The 22,513-nt window shown below is 35.3% G+C and overlaps 1 protein-coding gene across 1 annotated transcript; it reads left to right on the plus strand.

Annotated features, from left to right (window-relative positions):
- The first annotated feature begins 5,381 nt into the window (after positions 1-5,381).
- Positions 5,382-6,224, plus strand: LOC130051125 (ataxin-2 homolog). The gene is made up of 2 exons (XM_056152491.1): positions 5,382-5,973; positions 6,019-6,224. The coding sequence occupies exons 1-2, from the start codon at positions 5,382-5,384 to the stop codon at positions 6,222-6,224; spliced, it is 798 nt and encodes a 265-aa protein (XP_056008466.1).
- Positions 6,225-22,513: the final 16,289 nt, after the last annotated feature.

The following is a 22,513-nucleotide window of genomic DNA, read 5'->3' on the forward strand; positions in this document are numbered from 1 at the left end:
GGATCAAAACGTACCAGAGTTATAAAAGTTAGGAGTAGAAAAAGACAGAAAAGCATACCCGCATTGTATGGAATATGTTGAACTGCTCGGAGACCCATAATACACACACCCATTACCCATAATACACACACCCATTACTCATAATACACACACACATTACCCATAATACACACCCATTACAACTTAATTATCGCAAAATTTCGTCAAACGAACTATTGGAATTAATTACTATAAGCATAAAGAAGACAAATTACATGTAATTTTGTATACTTTAAGAACATGAGATGTCCTTTAAGGATTTTTATAGTAAGAATATAAATGGTGAATGGCAGGGAATTGTCATTAGTTCTCTCTCTCTCTCTCTCTCTCTCTCTCTCTCTCTCTCTCTCTTGAGATCTCTTGAGGTGAATATATTTTAAACTATACAAGAATTAAACTGGTGGTTACCGGTTATTGTCTGTAGTGAACAGTACACATCATGTTTGGGTTATAGTCGTGTATAAAGATTTTGTAGATGTTAAAATATTTTTTTCATTTTTGATGTTAAATGTTAAAAACATAATTAATTTAATGTTGACCTTCTTAATTCAAGAATATGAGCAATATTAGAGCCTTGAATCTATGTTATGTAAACAAAGACTCGAGTATTTTTAGGTATTCAAACAAACTAATGAAATCTTTAATTTTGTACAGTTTAACTTTTAGATGGCAAAGAATACTTATAATGTGATAGATTTTATAAACTTGGATCGATATCAATTTCTTTAGAAATTAACTGAATAATAAGATATGTGAAACATGTAAGTAGTGGTTAAACGTGGACTTATTTTCAATATTCTGTTGTATGTTTCTTCTCAATAAAACCAACTGTTAAACTTCAATCGATCACTCAACTTGTTAGGGAAGAATTAATGACTTGAAGGGGGAAATAGGAAAAACAACAGAAAGCAGATGTAAAAGTTTGATGAAATCAACATCCTGTCATTGTTTAGATTAGCTTTTAGCTTTACTGTCAAACGACTGAAGATTACATACATAGGATTTCAAATTAACGGTAGATATAGCAGCGGAACCTAGCCTTTTGATTGATTGCAAAGCAGAGATTTAAGGTAGAAGCAAGAGAAAGGAAAGGACTATTATCTTCAAAACTATCAATCATATCACCCGTATAAATATGAAATTTACAAGATCCTCTATGCATTTAGTTTTTCTTTAAATATGGGGTTGTAGAGAAGAAGTTGTTTTTAAATTGGTCAATTTTTGCCCACCCTAAGGAGTCCTGAAATCTATTATTTAGGTCACCCTTGTCCCAAAGATGATTTATACCAAATGTCAAAAGAATTGGGAGGGCAGTTATCAAAAAGTTATAAATGTTCAATTGAAAATGCAAGACGGACGCTCTCCAATTGCAAACATTAACTACATGTTGTTGAAACAAAATAATGCTCAAATTGTTGACATCTCTAGAATTGTTTATCTCTTAATTGCATATCATAGATTGTGTCAACTTTTGCATTTGTTTATCTCTTGTAAATCGAAATTTTTTCAATTTCTTTATTTCTTTGAGCCAACTGGCTCATCAGAGTAACAATTGAACACAATGATAAATGTAGGTAATTCAGTGAGAGAAAGAGAGTGCACGCACAACGTAAACAAGTAAAACATTAAACACCAATGTGACAGTATAGTAGCACTCAAAAAGTTTCCCAATTTCAACAAATCGCTGACATTGCTAGTAGTCAATAATTGAATCAATTTAAAAACACTTGGTCTAGCGTAATAATACTTTTTAAAAACTTTTCCCCTCAAATCCTTATACAGTGGACATTTCAATATGAAATGAAATTCGTCCTCAATAGCATGTCAGCTCCTAAATTAATCAGATCCTGCAAATCATTTTGATTACATAAATATGTCATACCTTGAATTGTAACTCTTGCCAGTCATATGAATGTTTCACCTCTTGTAAATGACGTGGCGTTTCATCTCTTGAATTCACTCATATTTTTAATCATCTTTCCCCCCTGATAATCTTTGTGCACCTCTAAAATATCAATTCTTGTAAAACTTTATCCTGGGCATTCGTTAATGATTCTTATCTATTTATAAGAAATGCGATATTGCATTATAATTACTCTCTCACTTTCACATTTTGTCTCAAATTGAAACACTGTACAATTTCATAGTAGATATATATGTACAAGTACACACAAAATAAGGGAACATCCGCCGATTTCACCCTAATAGATGTCGCCACTGTTCTAAAGGTGGTTACACATTCGCTTGATATCGCTGCGACGCTTGAATTCCTATTGTTTACAAAAGACGTTACTAGTGACTTGCTCGCATTTTCGATTTCACGCGATTAAAATGCCACAATATTGCTATGTACCAGGATGCACCAACTCTTCAAAATTTGCTCTACTACCTAACTACATGTAGATGAATAGAAATAATTGATATTTTTTTTTATTCCACAGGAAGTTCAAATGCCAAACAAAACATTATTCAATTTTTTGAGAAAATCTTCCTAAAGGACCAATATTTTTTTTTCAATTGACCGTTTTTTTTATTATTATTCTTTTTTAAGTTGTGTTCCTGAAAATTTGAAAAGAAATAGCAAACTCGGCACAATATCGCAATCAATGTCATTACGTAATACATAATGCAACTGAAATAGCCTGAAAACTATACGGACGTGACCTACTTTAAATTGGTCGATACAACATTAAATAATCCCTAGGTTAATCCTGTCTATTTTCACCATAATTAATTTTCAATAATTGAATAATCGAATGGAAAGTTAGATATCTTCGGTAAATGAGGATAACTTTATCAAACATTTTCTTGAACTGTCGGCGACTTAGAGCGGGATCAGCGTTTCTTCTCAGAATCCTCTTCGAATACAACCCTCTATATCGAAAATAAACAAACACACGTGTAGTTACTAGTTATCGGATGAATTCCAACATTGCAAATATAATGTAACTGATTTTTATTTTTTTATGGAATATCTCATAAAACAGTACTCATAAACTGAGGTTTTCCCCTTCGTTAGAAAATATCTATTTAATCAGAAATTAGTATTTTTTTACTACTTCATTTTGAAAATCAACAGCGGCAAATCCTATATCAGATCTCAGTATAATTAAGTTGTATTTCATTATTCAGTGGCAGATGGCAAATCCTGTATCAGATCTCAGTATAATTAAGTTGTATTTCATTATTCAGTGGCAGATGATTTGTAAGAGTTGTAGTATTTAAGAAAATTGGTAAAATGAAAATCGTAGTAAATAGGTGGTCCGCCATTTTGAATTGGATCACAATCTATACAAGGCTGACTACGTCACCACGTAAAAATAAATTTCAATTTAAAAAAAAAATGCGTGAGGATATGAATGCAACGATTCACGCCGGCTAACTCTCTTCCTGAATACCCAATTTCCGAGTTGCCCAATAGTTATCTTTCTTTGTTGAGCTCTTGCGTACGGCGAGACGCAAAACATACTTTTGTCCACATGCAATGGGTACAAATGCTTATCGTTGCCTTCATATTCTAGTATTGCCTAAAGAATGATTACCTGACGTCATGTACCAACTCAAACTGCAGGGACACAAACTTATAGTAAGTTTATGGGTATTTGATAATGAAATAACTCAAACCAAATTCGATGATCGCCATCTTTCTTTGATAAAAAAAAAAAAAGCACTTATCCAGAACAGGAAATAAAAATTAATTTCAAATCTAATTTAATGGCTTAATTCAAACAAATTATTCTTGATATGATAAGAGAGAGAGAGAGAGAAAGAGAGAGAGAGAGAGAGAGAGAGAGAGAGAGAGAGAGAGAGAGAGAATTTGGCAATCTGATTAAAATACAGATCTCTTAAATAGTGCAGAGAGCTCCACTGGGCTCTAGTTAAGAGGTCTGCACATTAATCAGATTCATTGTTTGGTATATAAAATTATGAAATTTAATTGTTTGAATTTTGTAAAGGACAATCACAAAAAAACTATTAAATACATTGAAACCAATTCTGTTTGTGTTCTCATGAATATGTAAACTTGGTTCCACAAAGTTCCTACCTTGACTCAAAACACAAAGATTGGTTCAATGTTCTGAGACCTGTGTCCACAAAATGAGCATATATCATTATCCAAAACTTTGATTTTTTTTTCAGGTAACTCTTAACAGGTATCATTCTATGTAGAATTCTGTATTGTAACCATTGTGTTGCTAAAACTGACCTTAATTTAAAACATATTTCTAAAACTTCTTTGGTAATGATATCTTTATAGCCCCTCAAAAATGGACAGGAATTCCATTTAGCAATTGAAATCGTAATTTCCTCTTTAGAAGTAATATTTATATATATATAATTTGTGCATTTCTTATGCAGTAGTATATCTTCATAGTGAAAAGGTGTGGCTGGATCATTAACATATTTTCTCAACTCTTTTGAAACACACAGTTTATTTTGCCATTGTTGAAACAAAATTTATAATATTGTTGTATTGCATAAAACAAACATGATCATTTTCATTTTCTTCTTCTTCAAATCTATCCATTGATACAAAAATACCATTAGAGTCAGCAAAATCATTGTACTTGATATACAGCTGAAAATCACACGGAATATCTATAAACATGCCAATTAAAGGTATAGGGTCTAAGATATTGGTAAAATTTCGCATGTTCCAAAAAGGTGGCGAAATTAAAGATCATAATTTATTTATACATGTCTACAAAATCACAAAAAGTTCTTAAGAATGTTTACAAACACATTGGATACTATAGTAATTACTAAATATTTGCCTAAACTGGTACACTGTTGACTTTGCATCTCTTATGTTTGTGTGTAGCCACCAATCAGTGGGGTACCAATTTTGATGTATTTTCCTCCAGACAAACATTTTATAAAGGGCTAAAACGTCAAAATGACTTCAATTTCAAAGCGCTTCAGCTATAGATAACTCATGATTAATACTACAAATTTGTTTTTGGAGTTCTTCTTGCGAAATATTGTGATGTCATTTTTGAGATAGAAGATAGACCCTATGTCTTTAAGAGTTATTTAATCATGTTCTCCATAAACTGATTAAAGATATCATTGGGCCCCTTCTTAGACAAGTGCCTCCTCTTAAATTCAGAAGTAAGGTACGACCTGTAGATACACGTAGCAGAGTCACTAATTGTTACCAGACTTTGAAATGGTTTTCCGTCTTTTTCCAGTGACAAATAAGCGGCGAAAACCGGGTCAACGGCAACGAACGAGGCCACAGCGACAACAGCAATTTGGGCCTGTATCACGCCAGCAGTTTCATCCACCAACAGGGTTTCAGCAATTCCGAGTTCCAGTTTCATCCAGCACAATTCCACCCAATGCCACATCCACAGTTTCTGCATCACTCACAACAAGTGAACCACCCACCAAAACCGTATCTTTTTCTTCCGCTTCAGCACCGACAACAGCTTCAACAACGACAACAAACAAAAACAAAGGAAACAACACAGCGAATGCCACAGGTACAACCTGCTCCTCAACAGGTACAACCTCCTCCGCAACGGGGACAACCTCCTCTGCAACAGGGAAAACATGTTCCGCCGCCTCAGTTTGCCACGCTACAACCGTTTTCTGTTACACAAATGCAACCGAGGTACATTGTTCCACAACACCAACAATTTCCTCCTCCTCATATGTTCCACCCACAAGAAAATTACTATTACCCACCACTTTATCAACCTCATCATCAACTACCACATACACCTAGACCAACCACCACAACAACTACCACAACTACCACCACAGCACCGGAAATGGAGGGAGAGACGGAAGTAAAATCAGGCACCCCTGCGCCGCAGATCAACACCCAGTGTAACTACTGGGTCATGGACCGCGGCGTGCAGAAGTGGTACCCGTGTCCAATGCCGCCACAAGCCAGCACTACAACCCTGAGAACGACCACACGCCCCCGTCCCACGACCCCAGTTACTGTCCCACACATCACCAAGGAATGAGACTACTGGTACATCCAGAAGGGGGTGTATAAATGGTATCCATGCCCAACGCCGCCAGTACCCACGACAATGCAAACGACCTTTGGAATTTTCGACTTTATAATTGACCCCCCTACTACTCAGCTGCCCATGCACGTCGTTCCAGTTGTTAGGCCCGGTCCTGTCAAAGTGGACATCACGTATACGGAGGTAGAGCAAAGCAAGTAAAGGGCAGTTTCGCTTGTAAAACCGCACTTTCGCATTTATCTGCTGCATTAATGAAACAAATACTGTACAAGTAGAATATACAAGTACTGTTAAAAAACAATAACCTCCATGTGCTTCAGATCACGTGACAAATGAAGATGCGGTCATCAGGGACATAACGACCGGTTTATGATTTGACAGACAGTGGAATTTTATTCCTCATGTGGCTAATCGGAATGAAATTTTAAATCTATGTATATCGTTGTACTTTATTTGAAATACAAATTACTAAATAAAATGTATACCCTTTTTATACTTGCCTTATATGTGTATCTCTCTTCTGTTAAAGTTATTATTAACGTTTATTTGAATTGAAGATATTAATACTTAAAGCAATACTAATACATGTCGGTGTCGAAACTTTTGACAAAATTGTGATTTACTTTTTCAATGACAGAAAAAAAAGAAAGATTTATAAACTTTTGTTATCAACATTTGTGTCGGAAAACCTATGCAGAGGCTCTGAATGAAGTAAAATTACATTGTCTTCCTGTACAAAAATTCATTTCTATATAATGCTATATATTCAATAGAACCGAATTCTTTATTTTTGATAAAATCTTTAACTTAATATTTCATCAATGACTATACCGGTAGTTAAAGTTACAACGTAGATACAAAACTATCATAATAGCACATTTTTATAACAAAATAAATCTTCAGCTAATATTACTTTAATGCAACAAGCAAAATAAAAACGGAACAGATAAATCGATAGTTCTCGCAATACATGTAGACAGATTGATAATAAACTACTTCCTTATTTGAACCTAGTGGGGATCAAAACGTACCAGAGTTATAAAAGTTAGGAGTAGAAAAAGACAGAAAAGCATACCCGCATTGTATGGAATATGTTGAACTCCTCGGAGACCCATAATACACACACCCATTACCCATAATACACACACACATTACCCATAATACACACACACACACTTATTACCCATAATACACACCCATTACCCATAATACACACACCCATTACAACTTAATTACCGCAAAATTTCGTCAAACGAACTATTGGAATTAATTACTATAAGCATAAAGAAGACAAAATGCATGTAATTTTGTGTATTTTGAGAACATGAGATATGTTTGACAGCCAAACTTTTGACCTTCTTAATTCAAGAATATGAGCAATATTAGAGCCTTGAATCTGTGTTATGTAAACAAAGACTCGAGTATTTTTAGGTATTCAAACAAACTAATGAAATGTTAATTTTGTAATTCAAAGTATCTTTAACTTTGTACAGTTTAACTTTTAGATGGCAAAGAATACTTATAATGTGATAGATTTTATATACTTGAATCGATATCAATTTCTTTTGAAATTAACTGAATAATAAGATATGTGAAACATGTAAGTAGTGGTTAAACGTAGACTTATTTTCAATATTCTGTTGTATGTTTCTTCTCAATAAAACCAACTGTTAAACTTCAATCGATCACTCAACTTGTTAGGGAAGAATTAATGACTTGAAGGGGAAAAAAGGAAAAAACAACAGGAAGCAGATGTAAAAGTTTGATGAAATCAACATCCTGTCATTGTTTAGATTAGCTTTTAGCTTTACTCTCAAACGACTGAAGATTACATACATAGAATTTCAAATTAACGGTAGATATAGCAGCGGAACCTAGCCTTTTGATTGATTGCAAAGCAGAGATTTAAGGTAGAAGCAAGAGAAAGTAAAGGACCATTATCTTCAAAACTATCAATCATATCACCCTATAAATATGAAATTTACAATTTTCGTAAAGGCCTTCCTCCTCAACATCCACTGTGCATTTAGTTTTTCTTTAAAATATGGTGTTGTAGAGAAGAAGTTGTTTTTAAATTGGTCAATTTTTGCCCACCTTAAGGAGTCCTGAAATCTATTATTTAGGTCACCCTTGTCCCAAAGATGTTTTATACCAAACGTGAAAAGAATTGGGAGGGCAGTTATTAAAATATTAAAAATGTTCAATTGAAAATGCAAGACGGACGCTCTCCAATTGCAAAAATTAACTATATGTTGTTGAAACAAAATAATGCTCAAATTGTTGACATCTCTAGAATTGTTTACCTCTTAATTGCATATCATAGATTGTGTCAACTTTTGCATTTGTTTATCTCTTGTAAATCGAATTTTTTTTTCAATTTCTTTATTTCTTTGAGCCAACTGGCTCATCAGAGTAACAATTGAACACAATGATAATTGTAGGTTATTCAGTGAGAGAAAGAGAGTGAACGTACCAAGTAAACAAGTAAAACATTAAACATAAATGTGACAGTATAGCAGCACTCAAAAAGTTTCCCAATTTCAACAAATCGCTGACATTACTAGTACATGTAGTCAATAATTGAATTAATTTCAAAACAGTTGGTCTAGAAAGGTGAGGATAACGAACAGTGATCAATCTCATAACTCCTACAATCAATACAAAATAGATAGTTGGGCAAACACAGACCCCTGGAAACACCAGAGGTGGGATCAGTTGCCTAGGAGGAGCAAGCATCCCCTGTAATAATACTTTTTAAAAACTTTTTTCCCCAAATCCTTATACAGTGGACATTTCAATATGAAATGAAATTCGTCCTCAATAGCATGTCAGCTCCTAAATTAATCAGATCCTGCAAATCATTTTGATTACATAAATATGTCATACCTTGAATTGTAACTCTTGCCAGTCGTATGAATGTTTCACCTCTTGTAAATGACGTGGCGTTTCATCTCTTGAATTCACTCATATTTTTAATCATCTTTCCCCCCTGATAATCTTTGTGCACCTCTAAAATATCAATTCTTGTAAAACTTTATCCTGGGCGTTCGTTAATGATTCTTATCTATTTATAAGAAATGCGATATTGCATTATAATTACTCTCTCACTTTCACATTTTGTCTCAAATTGAAACACTGTACAATTTCATAGTAGATATATATGTACAAGTACACACAAAATAAGGGAACATCCGCCGATTTCACCCTAATAGATGTCGCCACTGTTCTAAAGGTGGTTACGCGTGCGCTTGATATCGCTGCGACGCTTGAATTCCTATTGTTTACAGAAGACGTTACTAGTGACTTGCTCGCATTTTCGATTTCACGCGATTAAAATGCCACAATATCGCTGTGTACCAGGATGCACCAACTCTACAAAATTTGCTCTACTACCTAACTACATGTAGATGAATAGAAATTGAGTTTTTTTTTAATCCACAGGAAGTTCAAATGTCAAGCAAAACATTATTATTCAATTTTTTGAGAAAATCTTCCCAAAGGACCAATATTGTTTTCTAATTGACCGGTTTTTTATTATTCTTTTTTAAGCTGTGTTCCTGAAAATTTAAATGAAATACCAAACTCAGCACAATATCGCAATCAATGTCATTACGTAATACATAATGCAACTGAAATAACCTGAAAACTATACGGACGTGACCTACTTTAAATTGGTCGATACAACATTAAATAATCCCTAGGTTAATCCTGTCTATTTTTACTATAATTAATTTTCAATAATTGAATAATCGAATGGAAAGTTAGATATCTTCGGTGTATGAAGATAACTTTATCAAACATTTTCTTGAACTGTCGGCGACTTAGAGCGGGATCAGCATTTCTTCCCAGAATCCTCTTCGAATACAACCCTCTATATCGAAAATAAACAAACACACGTGTAGTCACTAGTTATGGGATGAATTCCTACATTGCAAATATAATGTAACTGATTTTTATCTTTGTAAAGAATATCTCATAAAACAAGACTGATAAACTGAGGTTTTCCCCTTCGTTAGAAAACATCTAATTAATCAGAAATTAGTAAAAAATAAAAAAAATAAAAAAAATACTACTTCATTTTGAAAATCAACAGGGGCAAATCCTATATCAGATCTCAGTATAATTAAGTTGTATTTCATTATTCAGTGGCAGATGATTTGTAAGAGTTGTAGTATTCAAGAAAATTGGTAAAATGAAAATCGTAGTAAATAGGTGGTCCGCCATCTTGAATTGGATCACAGTCTATACGAGGCTGAAGTAAAAATAAATTTCAATATTCAAAAAAAAAAAAAAAAAAAAAAAAAAATACGTGAAGAGATGAATGCAACGATTCACGCCGGCTAACTCTCTTTCTGAATACGCAATTTCCGAGTTGCCCAATAGTTATCTTTCTTTGTTGAGCTCTTGCGTACGGTGAGACGCAAAACATACTTTCGTCCACACGCGGTGGGTAAAAATGCTTATCGTTGCCTTCATATACTAGTATTGCCTAAAGAATGATTACCTGACGTCATGCAACAACTCAAACTGCAGGGACACAAACTTTTAGTAAGTTTATGGGTATTTTATAATAAAATAGCTCCAAAAAAAATTTATGATCGCCATCTTTCTTTGATAAAAGTAGCACTTGTGCAGAACAGGAAATGAATATTAATTTCAAATCTAATTTGATGGCCTAATTCAAACAAATTATCCTTGATATGATGAGAGAGAGAGAGAGAGAGAGAGAGAGAGAGAGAGAGAGAGAGAGAGAGAGAGTCTTAAGGAACCCAACATATTTTCATCAGTTATAAAAAAAAAAAAAAAAAAAAAGTCCATGTGTCTCTAAACCGCTCATCTAGATTTCCTTATACCCCTTACACAGAGGGATGCAATGCTTAAAATTTTACAGCTTTGGATTCTAAGGATTGGATAATTTTCTCCATACACGTCATTATCCGGAAGAGCTCCCAAAGCACAAAATCTGTCATTTCTATTAGGATTTTCAAATTTTATTTGCCTCTTGAGTTTGTAGGGGGGGGGGATGCTTTTATCATATCTAATCTGCATGAATCGTAGTACTGGGCATTGAGTTATCCGTCCTTGTATACATTATGTAATTCCAACGGGACTGTTTGGATATAATTAAAAACCAATGAAAAATAGTCTTTTGTTTTATGTTTATTTGTTTGAATGCGTTAACTCTCCGAGATTAAACTGAGAAATATATTTCATTGACGTCTCCCTCCCAGTCCGTGTTGTTTACAGGTACCAGGACGCGCTCCGAGCGGCCATGTTCTCCGTCCGTAAACAAGTGTTTTTACTTAGTTCCTTCGTGTAGGTGACACGAAGCCTTACTATTATTAATTTTGATAATTATTTCTGTCTCTTTTCCCGTAAATAAGACGAGTGAGCATAACACATAATGCGTAAACGACCAACGGAGCAATAATGTGTAAAATGTCGACTACAGGAGCTACATACTCACTTTGAGGGAGAAAACGCTGAATGTTTATTTCACAAGTACTGGTATTTTTGGACTTTTCTGGCTACTAAAAGATGATACTCTATGACTGCTTGTTACTAGGTAAGGTAATGTATTCTAGTTATTGGAGTTGTTTTGAATTACGTACTTTTGTAAGCGGGGATTCATACTGAATGAAAAATTACACCGTTCTTCTATTCTAATAATAATGTATTGAAGAGTATCAGGTCTTAGCGAAAGGATTGATTGATACAAACTTCCATTGTTTTAAAAAAAATTGTACCGTTTTTAGATTATCAAACGATACCATTAATTTGAATTAGCCGGCTTTAAGTGACCGGAATACAATCACAGGCATAAAAGAAAATTAGGAAGCACTCGGACATAACGGCATCGTTTTGGAAGATCATTTTCAATTAAAAAAATGTCCCGTTTGATTGCATTCGGTTAGATTTTATTAACTATGTATCATGGAGACGGATTGTTTTATCAAGATGACTACATACGTGAAGGTATCAACTGCAACGCTTCACGCCGGCGTATTTCATGAAGCGCGTAAGCGAAAAGTAGTCCGGCGTGAAGCGTCCCAGTTCATACCCTCGTGTATTTTAAAACTTATCTATATTTTGATATCCACATTTTACTTTCATTTCTGTCGGAATTCTCAGTCTTTGAAATAGATGAGCTATATTCAATATTGAACGCGCATTGTTCACAATTGAAGCTCATTCATGAGGAAATTGTTATTTACAATTTGTAAAGATATCAAAGGCAAAAACATTGAAACATAAATAATGTCATATAAATAGTTAAGATTCTAACTTTTGAATATTAGAATTAGGAACGGACATAAATATTTTCAAAATGCTTAAAAATATCGTGTTGGACACCAATGATTGTAATACATGTACATCATTTAAATTGTATCACGTGTAAATAATTTGTAATGAACGTATCTATGCGCTTAAATCAGAATTCTGAAATTAAGAAATTCACAACATTTATTTTAATCTTCTTTTCATAAAACAGCTTCGCATACTCCTTGTTTATGAAAGTTTAAAAAAAAAATCAATTGCAGTAAAACGGCTATAGATATATTATACTTGTACCTATTATAGGGTTAAAATGCTACTGGCTTAATTTTCGTGTCGTTTTATCGGTGTTCAGTGGCTGTGTTTAAACAGAAAGGAATTCAAGCTAATTTGACTTACAAAATATAATATACAAACTATTGCTTGTCTTTCCTGATAGTTTTTATGAAATATCCAAAATAGAACTAATGACCGTTACATGTGTTAATTCCTATGTAACACAAGTCACGATGGAATTTTTGTCGCCTTGTATATTTCTGTTAGCTCCGCCCATATATGCATCATGGCGACGTGAAGTAACCTCGAACAGTATCCGATAATATATATATTGGTATAATTTAAATAATTATTATGACATGCTTCTTACGTATCAAACAATTATTCTGGTTCATCTGTAGATAGGTTACCTCTAACATTGCTATAAATCACATGCTTAATCTACTAGACTACCCATATAGCAAACGAAACGAAACATATCAAATATCATTGAACAGTTTTTAAAAAATAATAATTGTGCTTTGCTTAGGTCCATACATTTCCTGACACGCAAACGTAAGATGAACATACTTAATATTATCCACTGAATTCATTACATTTCAGAGCCATCATAGCCATGGAAACAAAGATATCTGAATTATTTCGAAAAGTCGTTTTAACGGGATTGTTTATTTGTGTATCATCTGCACCACAAAAGTATGACGTATTTGTGGCGTCACATCGGGGCATCTCTCAACCCAAACTTTCCTACCTTGTCAGACAGACTGAGAGACCCCGCCTTGTCCACGATACGGAGGGAAAACGCGGGTCTAAATTAACATATACTGATGTAAATGATGAAACTGTCGAGGATCTCAACAGATTTTGGTATCACAACGGAGACAGTCTCTCATCAAAGAGACAGACCTATGTGACTAAACCAGTTGATCAACACCCGCCGCCTGGTTTTCACTACAGTTTACATAGAAACATTGAAACCGGTGATTACTCCCATCAACAAATGTCAAAGAAATCCCGAATACAACAAGTGGACAAATTCAAAAACGTTTCTGGAAGTACTCTGCGCGATGTGTCGTTTTTATCTTCTTCCACTCGGAAGACACGCAGCAATAAATCGCCACGTATTCTATCAAGTATATTCAGCAAAATCAATGGGTTCCCGGATATCGTTCCACCATCTAATCAACTACAAAGACCTCGAGACATTTCCTCCTACTGGCCGGACATTGCCAATGATAGACTTCAGCCTGGACTAAGCGACCAGCTGTACCAAGAGGAGGACGCTCGCGTATTCCGTGGCCATCGACATGTCTTTCTTCCTCCAACGTCTACAACTGACCCTTCAATAGTCAACACACGCAATAATGAGAATCACAGATCCGTACCTACCACAACAAGCCCAACATTTTATGCTATTGTAACACGCAGCACTGTGAATTTACAGCCAAGTGGTAATCCTAAAGATTTTATTTCGAAGCACAAAATTGCGACCCATCCCAAGTCTGGCAATGATCTTCATCAACTTCCAATTCATTACAATGTTTTAAACCCTTCTACAGAGAGCCTGCCAGACAGACAATCACAAGACATCCACCCTGTAGATCAGTCAGACATCCACCCTGTACATCAGCAAGGCATCCACCCTGTAGATCAGCAAGGCATCCACCCTTTACATCAGTCAGGCATCCACCCTGTACATCAGTCAGGCATCCACCCTGTCAATCAGCCAGCATTTTTGGACACAAGAGATCTGTTTGTTTCTTATGTCAAGTCAAGCACGCCTAAGCCACCCGACTACATTTTGAAAAATAAAGCACTACCCAATGATATAAAAAATACAGATATCAAAAGCACAATAGACGAGACGTTTAAAGGAATTCGTAGCAGGGCAAAGGAACTAGTATATCTCCTTCTTCATCAGTTTCCATACAATACGCCCAAAACTGCATTCAAAAAGACAAATTTCAGGACTAGACGTAAGAGTTTTATTAACAATGGGAAATCATATGAAAAATTGCTTCGACTTTCTAAAGCTATTCCACTCAATCAATTATCAAATGATACTAATGTTTCAAACGGAACGTCAGCATTAGATAGAAGAGAAGATGAAAACACTTCACCGGCACAACATAATACAACGGCTGACATTACGATGGAGTCTATGAACGATCGCGACACCCTTAAAAGTACAACGACATGGGGAGTGACTGTTATTTCTCAGTCTAATTTTGTAAGTTCTTCTCAACCTGCCACTGATTTATTTGCGACAAATAATTACAATACAAGGCAAACAGGCGCACAACAAGGAAGCACGCCTACAAATGACAGAGCTACTTCACAACAAAGCAAATCAATGTCAACAGAGAGGTCCAATGTCACAAAGGAAATGAAGAGGAAACCCAGTATATCTATAGCCAGAGACGTTAGTTCCACAACATCCGGTATTTCTTCAACACAAATAGAAACGACAAACAGAAGGCCACTAAAATATGTATCTGACACTGGAAAAAATGATGTAACAGCTTTTTTAAGTACTACAACAACTTTCCCCAAATTAACTACCCTTATGAATTCCTTTAGAAAGTTTACAGAAAGCCCAATACATTCTGCCAACAACCAGAACATTATGTTACGTAACACTACAAGTAGATTGAATGAATACAGAACAAAGAGTGGAATATATCACACCACCACAGCTAATGAACAGCCGAACCCCACTCTGTATATGCAGGACGTCACTACAAATAGTGCAAAAGACCATTCATTCACAATTCCGGCGAAAGACTATTCATTCACAATTCCGGCGAAAGACCATTCATTCACAATTCCTGCACCTCGAAATATCACCCATACTTCTATTTCGTTTCCTATTATTTCGGACACGTCTAACAAAAGCGTGTCGCTAAAATCTACACTATTTCCAACAAATTTTGTCCCACTTTTCAAAAACATGCCTCAAAAATCAACGTCACCTTCACCAATTTTGACGACGCATTTCAAAAATACGTCACTTAATTCAACGTCATTTTCATCCTCACCCAAGAGAAATATGTTGTACAATAACACATCTGCGTTTTTTCCTAGTATTTTTACCACTCCCAACACAAACATACCACACATATCAACGTTATTGTCCAGTATTTTGACTACATCTTTCAGCAACATGCTACAACAGTCAACGCCATATCCTACTAAATCGACAACATTTATCAGTAAAGAACCACAGCAGCCAACACTGAGATCAACAAGCTCTGCAAAACAACTACAAATCTCCGACATTTTTGAGAACAGAAAAACGAAATTGCCAACACATAACACATCATTAGATAAAGGTCAGACAGACATGAAAACTAGCAGACTTCCGGTCTCGTTCGCTAGAGATGTTGATCATGATCTTAATACATTCGATACGTACACTAAGGCGTCTATAAATCTGAAATATAAATCAGAAGAGCTCGGCAAGAGCCAGACGGACAACAGCATCAGTGTCATCAGCGAAGGAAACAAGAAGATAGATCCACGGATAGAAGATTTACCGTTCGGAAATAGTTCCACCGCTAAAGACCTTAAAGATGTTAAGAAAACTGACGATGATACGGAGTTTGTCCATGTGGAAGCTTCGAAAAGTGATATTCAGAAAAATGAATATATCAAATCTATGAATGAGTTGAATTACACCGATAGTGATAGTGATAAATATGGAAAGGAAAAAATTGAACATGACATCTCAAAATTGAAAGCAGAATTCCAAAACAAGAAAACTACACGTGAAGTTGGCGATAAGCCAACAGACCATACGGAAAGTGAACTACGCCTAGCTAGTAGAAACAGAACACGCCTTACCTTAACACCAGGTGGTACAGACATTGGCGTAAATAAAACCTTAAGCATTAACAGGACAAATCAATACATTGACAATGAAGTAGGAACTGCTTCTGGGGAAAAGATAGAATTGAGTGGTAAAACAACGATCAGCACAGCCTATCAAAAGGAGGAAACAGACAGGAGTTCAAACACAGACGCCAAAAAGACATTAACGAGTCACAACCACTCCAACGAATCCAGGAAAAGAACAGCGAGTCTTATTTTAACAGTTTCCACCAAACGCAAACGATCAAAAGTCGATAATAAACCAACTGAAACACACTCGGGAATTTCAAATATTACCAAACTCACACGTTCAAAAGTCAGCGTTAAACTTACAAAAGAACGGGAAGGACTTTCAGATACTACCAAATCTACCAGTTCAAATTTCAAGGATAAACTAACTAAACAATGGGCAAAAATTTCAAATACTACCAAACCTACGCGTTCAAAACCAAATGAAATACAGAAAAGGATTTCAAATACTATTAAACCTAAACGATCAAAGGCCAACGTTAAAGCAACTATAGAAACGGCAGTGATTTCAAATTCTACCAAACGAAGGCACAACAAAATCAATCCTAAGCAAACTATAGATACGGCAGGCATTTCAAGTACCACTAAACCTAAACGGTCAAAAGTCAACGTTAAACCAACTCAGGAACAGTCAGTGATTCCAAATTCTACAAAACTCAAACGTTCAAATGTCAATGTGAAACAGACTAAACAACAGGCAATGATTTCAAATTCTACTCAAAGAAGACACAGTAAAGTCAATCGTAAGCCAAATAAAGAAAATACAGACATTTCAAATTTTACCAAACCCACACGTTCAAAAGTCAATGTTGAACAAACTAAAGAAGGGAAAGCGATTTCAAATTCTACCAAAAGAAGACGCACAAAAGGCAATCGTAAGCCAAATAAAAAATGGGCAAAGATTTCAAATTCTACCAAACCCAAACGTTCAAAAATCAATGTTAAACCAAATAAAGAACGGACAGAGATTTCAAATTCTGTCAAACCCATACGTTCAAATATCAGTGTTGAACCATCTAAAGAAGATCCAGTGATTTCAAATTCTACCAAATCCGCACGTTCAAAAAACAATGTTGAACCAACTAAAAAGGGGACAGTATTTCCAAATTCCACCAAAAAAGGACGCACTAAAGGCAATGGTAAGCCAAATAAAGAACGGACAGAAATTTCAAATTCTGTCAATCCCACGCGTTCAAAAATCAATGATGAACCAATTAAAGGAGGGACAGTGATTTCAAATTCTACCAAATCCACACGTTCAAATATCAGCGTTGAACCATCTAAAGAAGAGCCAGTGATTTCAAATTCTACCAAATCCGCACGTTCAAAAATCAATGTTGAACCAATTAAAAATGGGACAGTAAATTCAAATTCCATTAAAAGAAGACGCACTAAAGGCAATGGTAAGCCAAATAAAGAACGGACAGAGATTTCAAATTCTGTCAAACCCACACGTTCAAAAATCAATGATGAACCAACTAAAGAAAGGAAAGAGATTTCAAATTCTTCCAAAACAAGACGAACTAAAAGTAATCCCAAGCCAAATAAAGAACGGACAGAGATTTCAAATTCTGCGAAACCCACACGTTCAAAAATCAATGTTGAACCATCTAAAGAAGAGACAATAATTTCAAATTCTTCCAAAAGAAGACGCACTAAAAGTAATCCCAAGCCAAATAAAGAACGGACAGAGATTTCAAATTCTACGAAACCCACACGTTCAAATATCAATGTTGAACCATCTAAAGAAGAGACAATAATTTCAAATTCTTCCAAAAGAAGACGAACTAAAGGCAATCGTGAGCCAAATAAAGAACGGACAGAGATTTCAAATTCTGTCAAACCCACACGTTCAAAAATCAATGATAAACCAACTAAAGAAAGGAAAGAGATTTCAAATTCTTCCAAAACAAGACGCACTAAAAGTAATCCCAAGCCAAATAAAGAACGGACAGAGATTTCAAATTCTACGAAACCCACACGTTCAAAAATCAATGTTGAACCACCTAGAGAAGAGACAATAATTTCACATTCTTCCAAAAGAAGACGCACTAAAAGTAATCCCAAGCCAAATAAAGAAAGGACAGAGATTTCAAATTCTGTCAAACCCACACGTTCAAAAATCAATGTTGAACCATCTAAAGAAGAAACAGAGATTTCAAATTCTACCAAACCCACACTTTCAGAAGGCAATGATGAACCAACTAAAGAAAAGACAGTAATTTCAAATTCTTCCGAATCCGCACGTTCAAAAATCAATGTTAAACCAACTAAAAAAGGGACAGTAAATTCAAATTCCTCTACAAGAAGACGAACTAAAGGCAATCGTGAGCCAAATAAAGAACGGACAGAGAATTCAAATTCTGTCAAACCCACACGTTCAAAAATCAATGTTGAACCATCTAAAGAACGGGAAAATATTTCAAATTCCTCCAAAACAAGACGCACTAAAAGCAATCCCAAGCCAAATAAAGAACGGACAGAACTTTCAAATTCTGTCAAACCCACACGTTCAAAAGTCAATGTTGAACCAACTAAAGAAGGAAAAGCAATTTTAAATTCTACTAAAAGAAGACGCATAAAAGGCAATCGTAAGCCAAATAAAAAATTGGCAAAGATTTCAAATTCTACCAAACCCACACGTTCAAAAATCAATGTTGAACCAACTAAAGAAGAGACAGTAATTTCAAATTCTACCAAACCCACACTTTCAGAAGTCAATGATGAACCAATTAAAGGAGGAACAGTGATTTCAAATTCTGTCAAACCCACACGTTCAAAATTCAATGTTGAACCAACTAAAAAGGGGACAGTAATTTCAAATTCCTTCAAACAAAGACGCACTAACAGCAATCCCAAGCCAAATAAAGAACGGTCAGAGATTTCAAATTCTACCAAACCCACACGTTCAAAAGTCAATGATAAGCCAACTAAAGAAGGGACAGTGATTTCAAATTCTACCAAGAGAAAACGTAGCAGAGTCAATCGTAAAACAACCACCAAACCAACAGGGATTTCAAATCCAATCAAAGTTGTATATTCAAAAGTCAACGCTACACCAACTAAAGGATGGCCAATGCTTTCAAATACCACAAAGTCAAAAGTCAACATTACACCAACTCAAGAACGGGCAGAGGATTTAAAGTCATTCAAACCCACAAGTTCAAAAGTAAATCATAAATCAACCAAAGAACGGGCAATGATTTTAAACACCATCAAACATACACGTTCAAAACTCAACTCTACATCGAATACGAAGCGGGATGAGATTTCAAATATCACTAAATCTGCACATTCAAAAACCAATGTTAAATCAACAAAAGCATGGGCAAGGAATTCAAACACTACCCAGAGAAATCTAAGTAAAGCCATTGGTAAACCAACTAAAGAACAGACAATGATTTTACATACTATCAAAACTATATATTCGAAAGGCAATGGTAAATCAATAATGGATTGGACTGATCCAGGTCCAGGTTTAACAGACAAAAGCAAACACCCACCTCTAGAAAAACAGAACATAAATTTTCCGAGCACATCAAAGAAGAAAGATCGAATGGAAAACAAACGCGGTATTGTACATGATGTATCAATAAAATCATCTCGTACTACAATACCAATGCTGGACAGTAGAGATACAGAAACAAGAACATCTAATACAAGTCTTTCTCAAAGCAATAAACAGAAAGAACTAACAGGTACCCAAAGATTTGTACTTTCAGACAGGATTCTAAAAGATGAAGCAATGTATTTAGAAAACAACGATCCTCTAGTTGCACCAAGAAGCCAAGAAGAAATAGATATCACTAACAAATCTGCTGCAAGAGAGAAAGTAAAAACAATCGAACTATTCTCTACAGCATTTCCGATAACTTTACCCTCGCCAATACCGTTACAAACTTCGCCCAGTGATTTTATTTCTAAGCTTACAAATTCTTTGTCTAATCAGTCTGAACATATGTTGTCAAATGTGATAAGCACTTCCAAGCCCCCACTTAGTCTTATGTCTGTTGCTGAAAGTTTTCTAGATACAATACCGTCAGCACAAGGACCATTCAGCCAATCAATAACATCTGTAGTAGACGGTGGAATTATCGATTCTGTTAGCAATAAAAATGCTATCCAAAGTACAACCAATACTTTAACTCGACCAGCTGCTTCAATGAGAGAAGAAGCAATACCTGTACGGAGGGATGGCCTCCACCACTTGTCCCTAAATAAATCGATCTATGACTTGACAACTCACAAAGAAGCAGAATCTATGAAGAAAAACATGAAGGACTTGAGTTCACAAAAATATTCAACCATCAATAACACGAATTTGGGATCACCGATGCCCCCTCCTCCTGTAATTCCCACATCAACTGTTACCACCTCAACGGAAAAAATAATCCGATTTATAGGAAAAGCGTCAGATCTTGTGAAGAAACTGAATAGTAAGAAAAAGCACAAATTTCTGGATTTGCTGTCGCATACAAGCATGGATCATTTGAATGGAAATACGTTAGAACCTTACATCCTACCAAACGATCCAGGCACACAACATAAATTATCTACTAATAAAGCGAAGAGTGCTGCAGACATTTTCCTGCGTAGTAAAAAGAAATCAGACTCGACGAACAAAGTTGAAAAGGAATTCGGGAAACTGAACATAGATCTTGGCAAAGGACAGGGTATATCAGAGGGCTATAGAAGTCTAGTGGATGGCGAAGAAAACAGAAGTATCAAAACATCTGCTTTTGACTCCGACACAAGCAATTTACACAAGGAAGATGCACTCTCTGCATTCAATTCCAGACCGTACCTACCTGGTTTGAAATCGAAAAGTGATCGACCGTTTGTGGAGTGGTTAGCCCGTCGGAATAATTTTCTCCAGTCTACAGCCTTGCCTCCAAAAATTCCCATGATACCTCATAATTCTCAAAATATGAAAACAGAAATTTCCTCAAAGAATTCCATTCCAAATATACTCAGATCAAATCTAAATACTGAGAGATACGTCAGTCCACTGCCTCCGCTTGTTAAACCATCGTACTCTGGATCATGCAACTCATCCTTGGGAAAGGAGGAAGTCATGTCTTTAGCAGTGAACGTCCTCCGTCTCCTCGTGTCAAATTTGAAATTACAACAAGCTTTGAAACGTACGCATGAAAATACTGCATCGACTCGTCTCCAGAATCAGAAGTATCTTCTGATACCATTGCCTGTCGCAAATCGTCAAACCAATCGAACAGACGTCCACGCAAATAAGAGCAGATTTTTATCAACAAGCTCTATACAGAACCAGATCGAAGCTTTCCTAAGGAATAATCCTATACAGGTCAACATGGCTCGGGCGCCTTTGGTTAAACGTAGGCCTGCTAGGAAGGTACCATTTAGTAACAAAGGTCAAAAGGTACCATTAGGCGATGGCAGAAAATTGAAAACAAACATCATCACTTCGGACAATGGCAACAAGCCCGTCCATAAAAAAATATTGAAGACATTATCAACAAATGATGTGCAAAGTAATGAGAAAACAGTCTTACGATTACTAAACAGGGAAAACAAAATTGGAAGAGTTTCATCAAAACAGAACACTCGTATAAAATTCCATCCCTGAAAAGAGACGATAAGTATTTTTATTATCTGCCAGTCAGTTATGATTTCAGGTCAATCATAATTCTGAAACGGTCGCATTGTTGCTTTTCTACATTTGAGAATTCTCCAGCTAATCAATGGTAAACGCACCATACATGATGAGGCGAAATATGTGATCTTTTTGGAAATATTTTATATTTATTTTAATGTATGGAAGAACTGTCAACTGATATTGTAGACTCTCTGTGTATATGTAGGTATATGTAGGTTATCATTATCATATGTTGTTCTTATACTGTTGTCAATCTTCAAATGTTTAAAAACAAAATACTGTGGATATCGCATTGATGTGTAATTTATAATTGTCACAGTGAAGATTTTTCGTGAAAATATCTCTTTGTCTTTTTTTCACCTATCATTAGATCAAAAGATGTCCGACGTATTTCAAAATGTTTGAT

Source organism: Ostrea edulis, chromosome 10, assembly GCF_947568905.1.
Source record: "Ostrea edulis chromosome 10, xbOstEdul1.1, whole genome shotgun sequence".
Taxonomy (NCBI): domain Eukaryota; kingdom Metazoa; phylum Mollusca; class Bivalvia; order Ostreida; family Ostreidae; genus Ostrea; species Ostrea edulis.

Coding starts and splice junctions, on each gene's coding strand:
- LOC130051125 (XM_056152491.1), top strand. CDS start 5,382: ATGCCACATCCACAGTTTCTGCATCACTCACAACAAGTGAACCACCCA. Junction 5,974..6,018: donor GAGAACGACCACACGCCCCC/GTCCCACGACCC, acceptor CCAAGGAATGAG/ACTACTGGTACATCCAGAAG.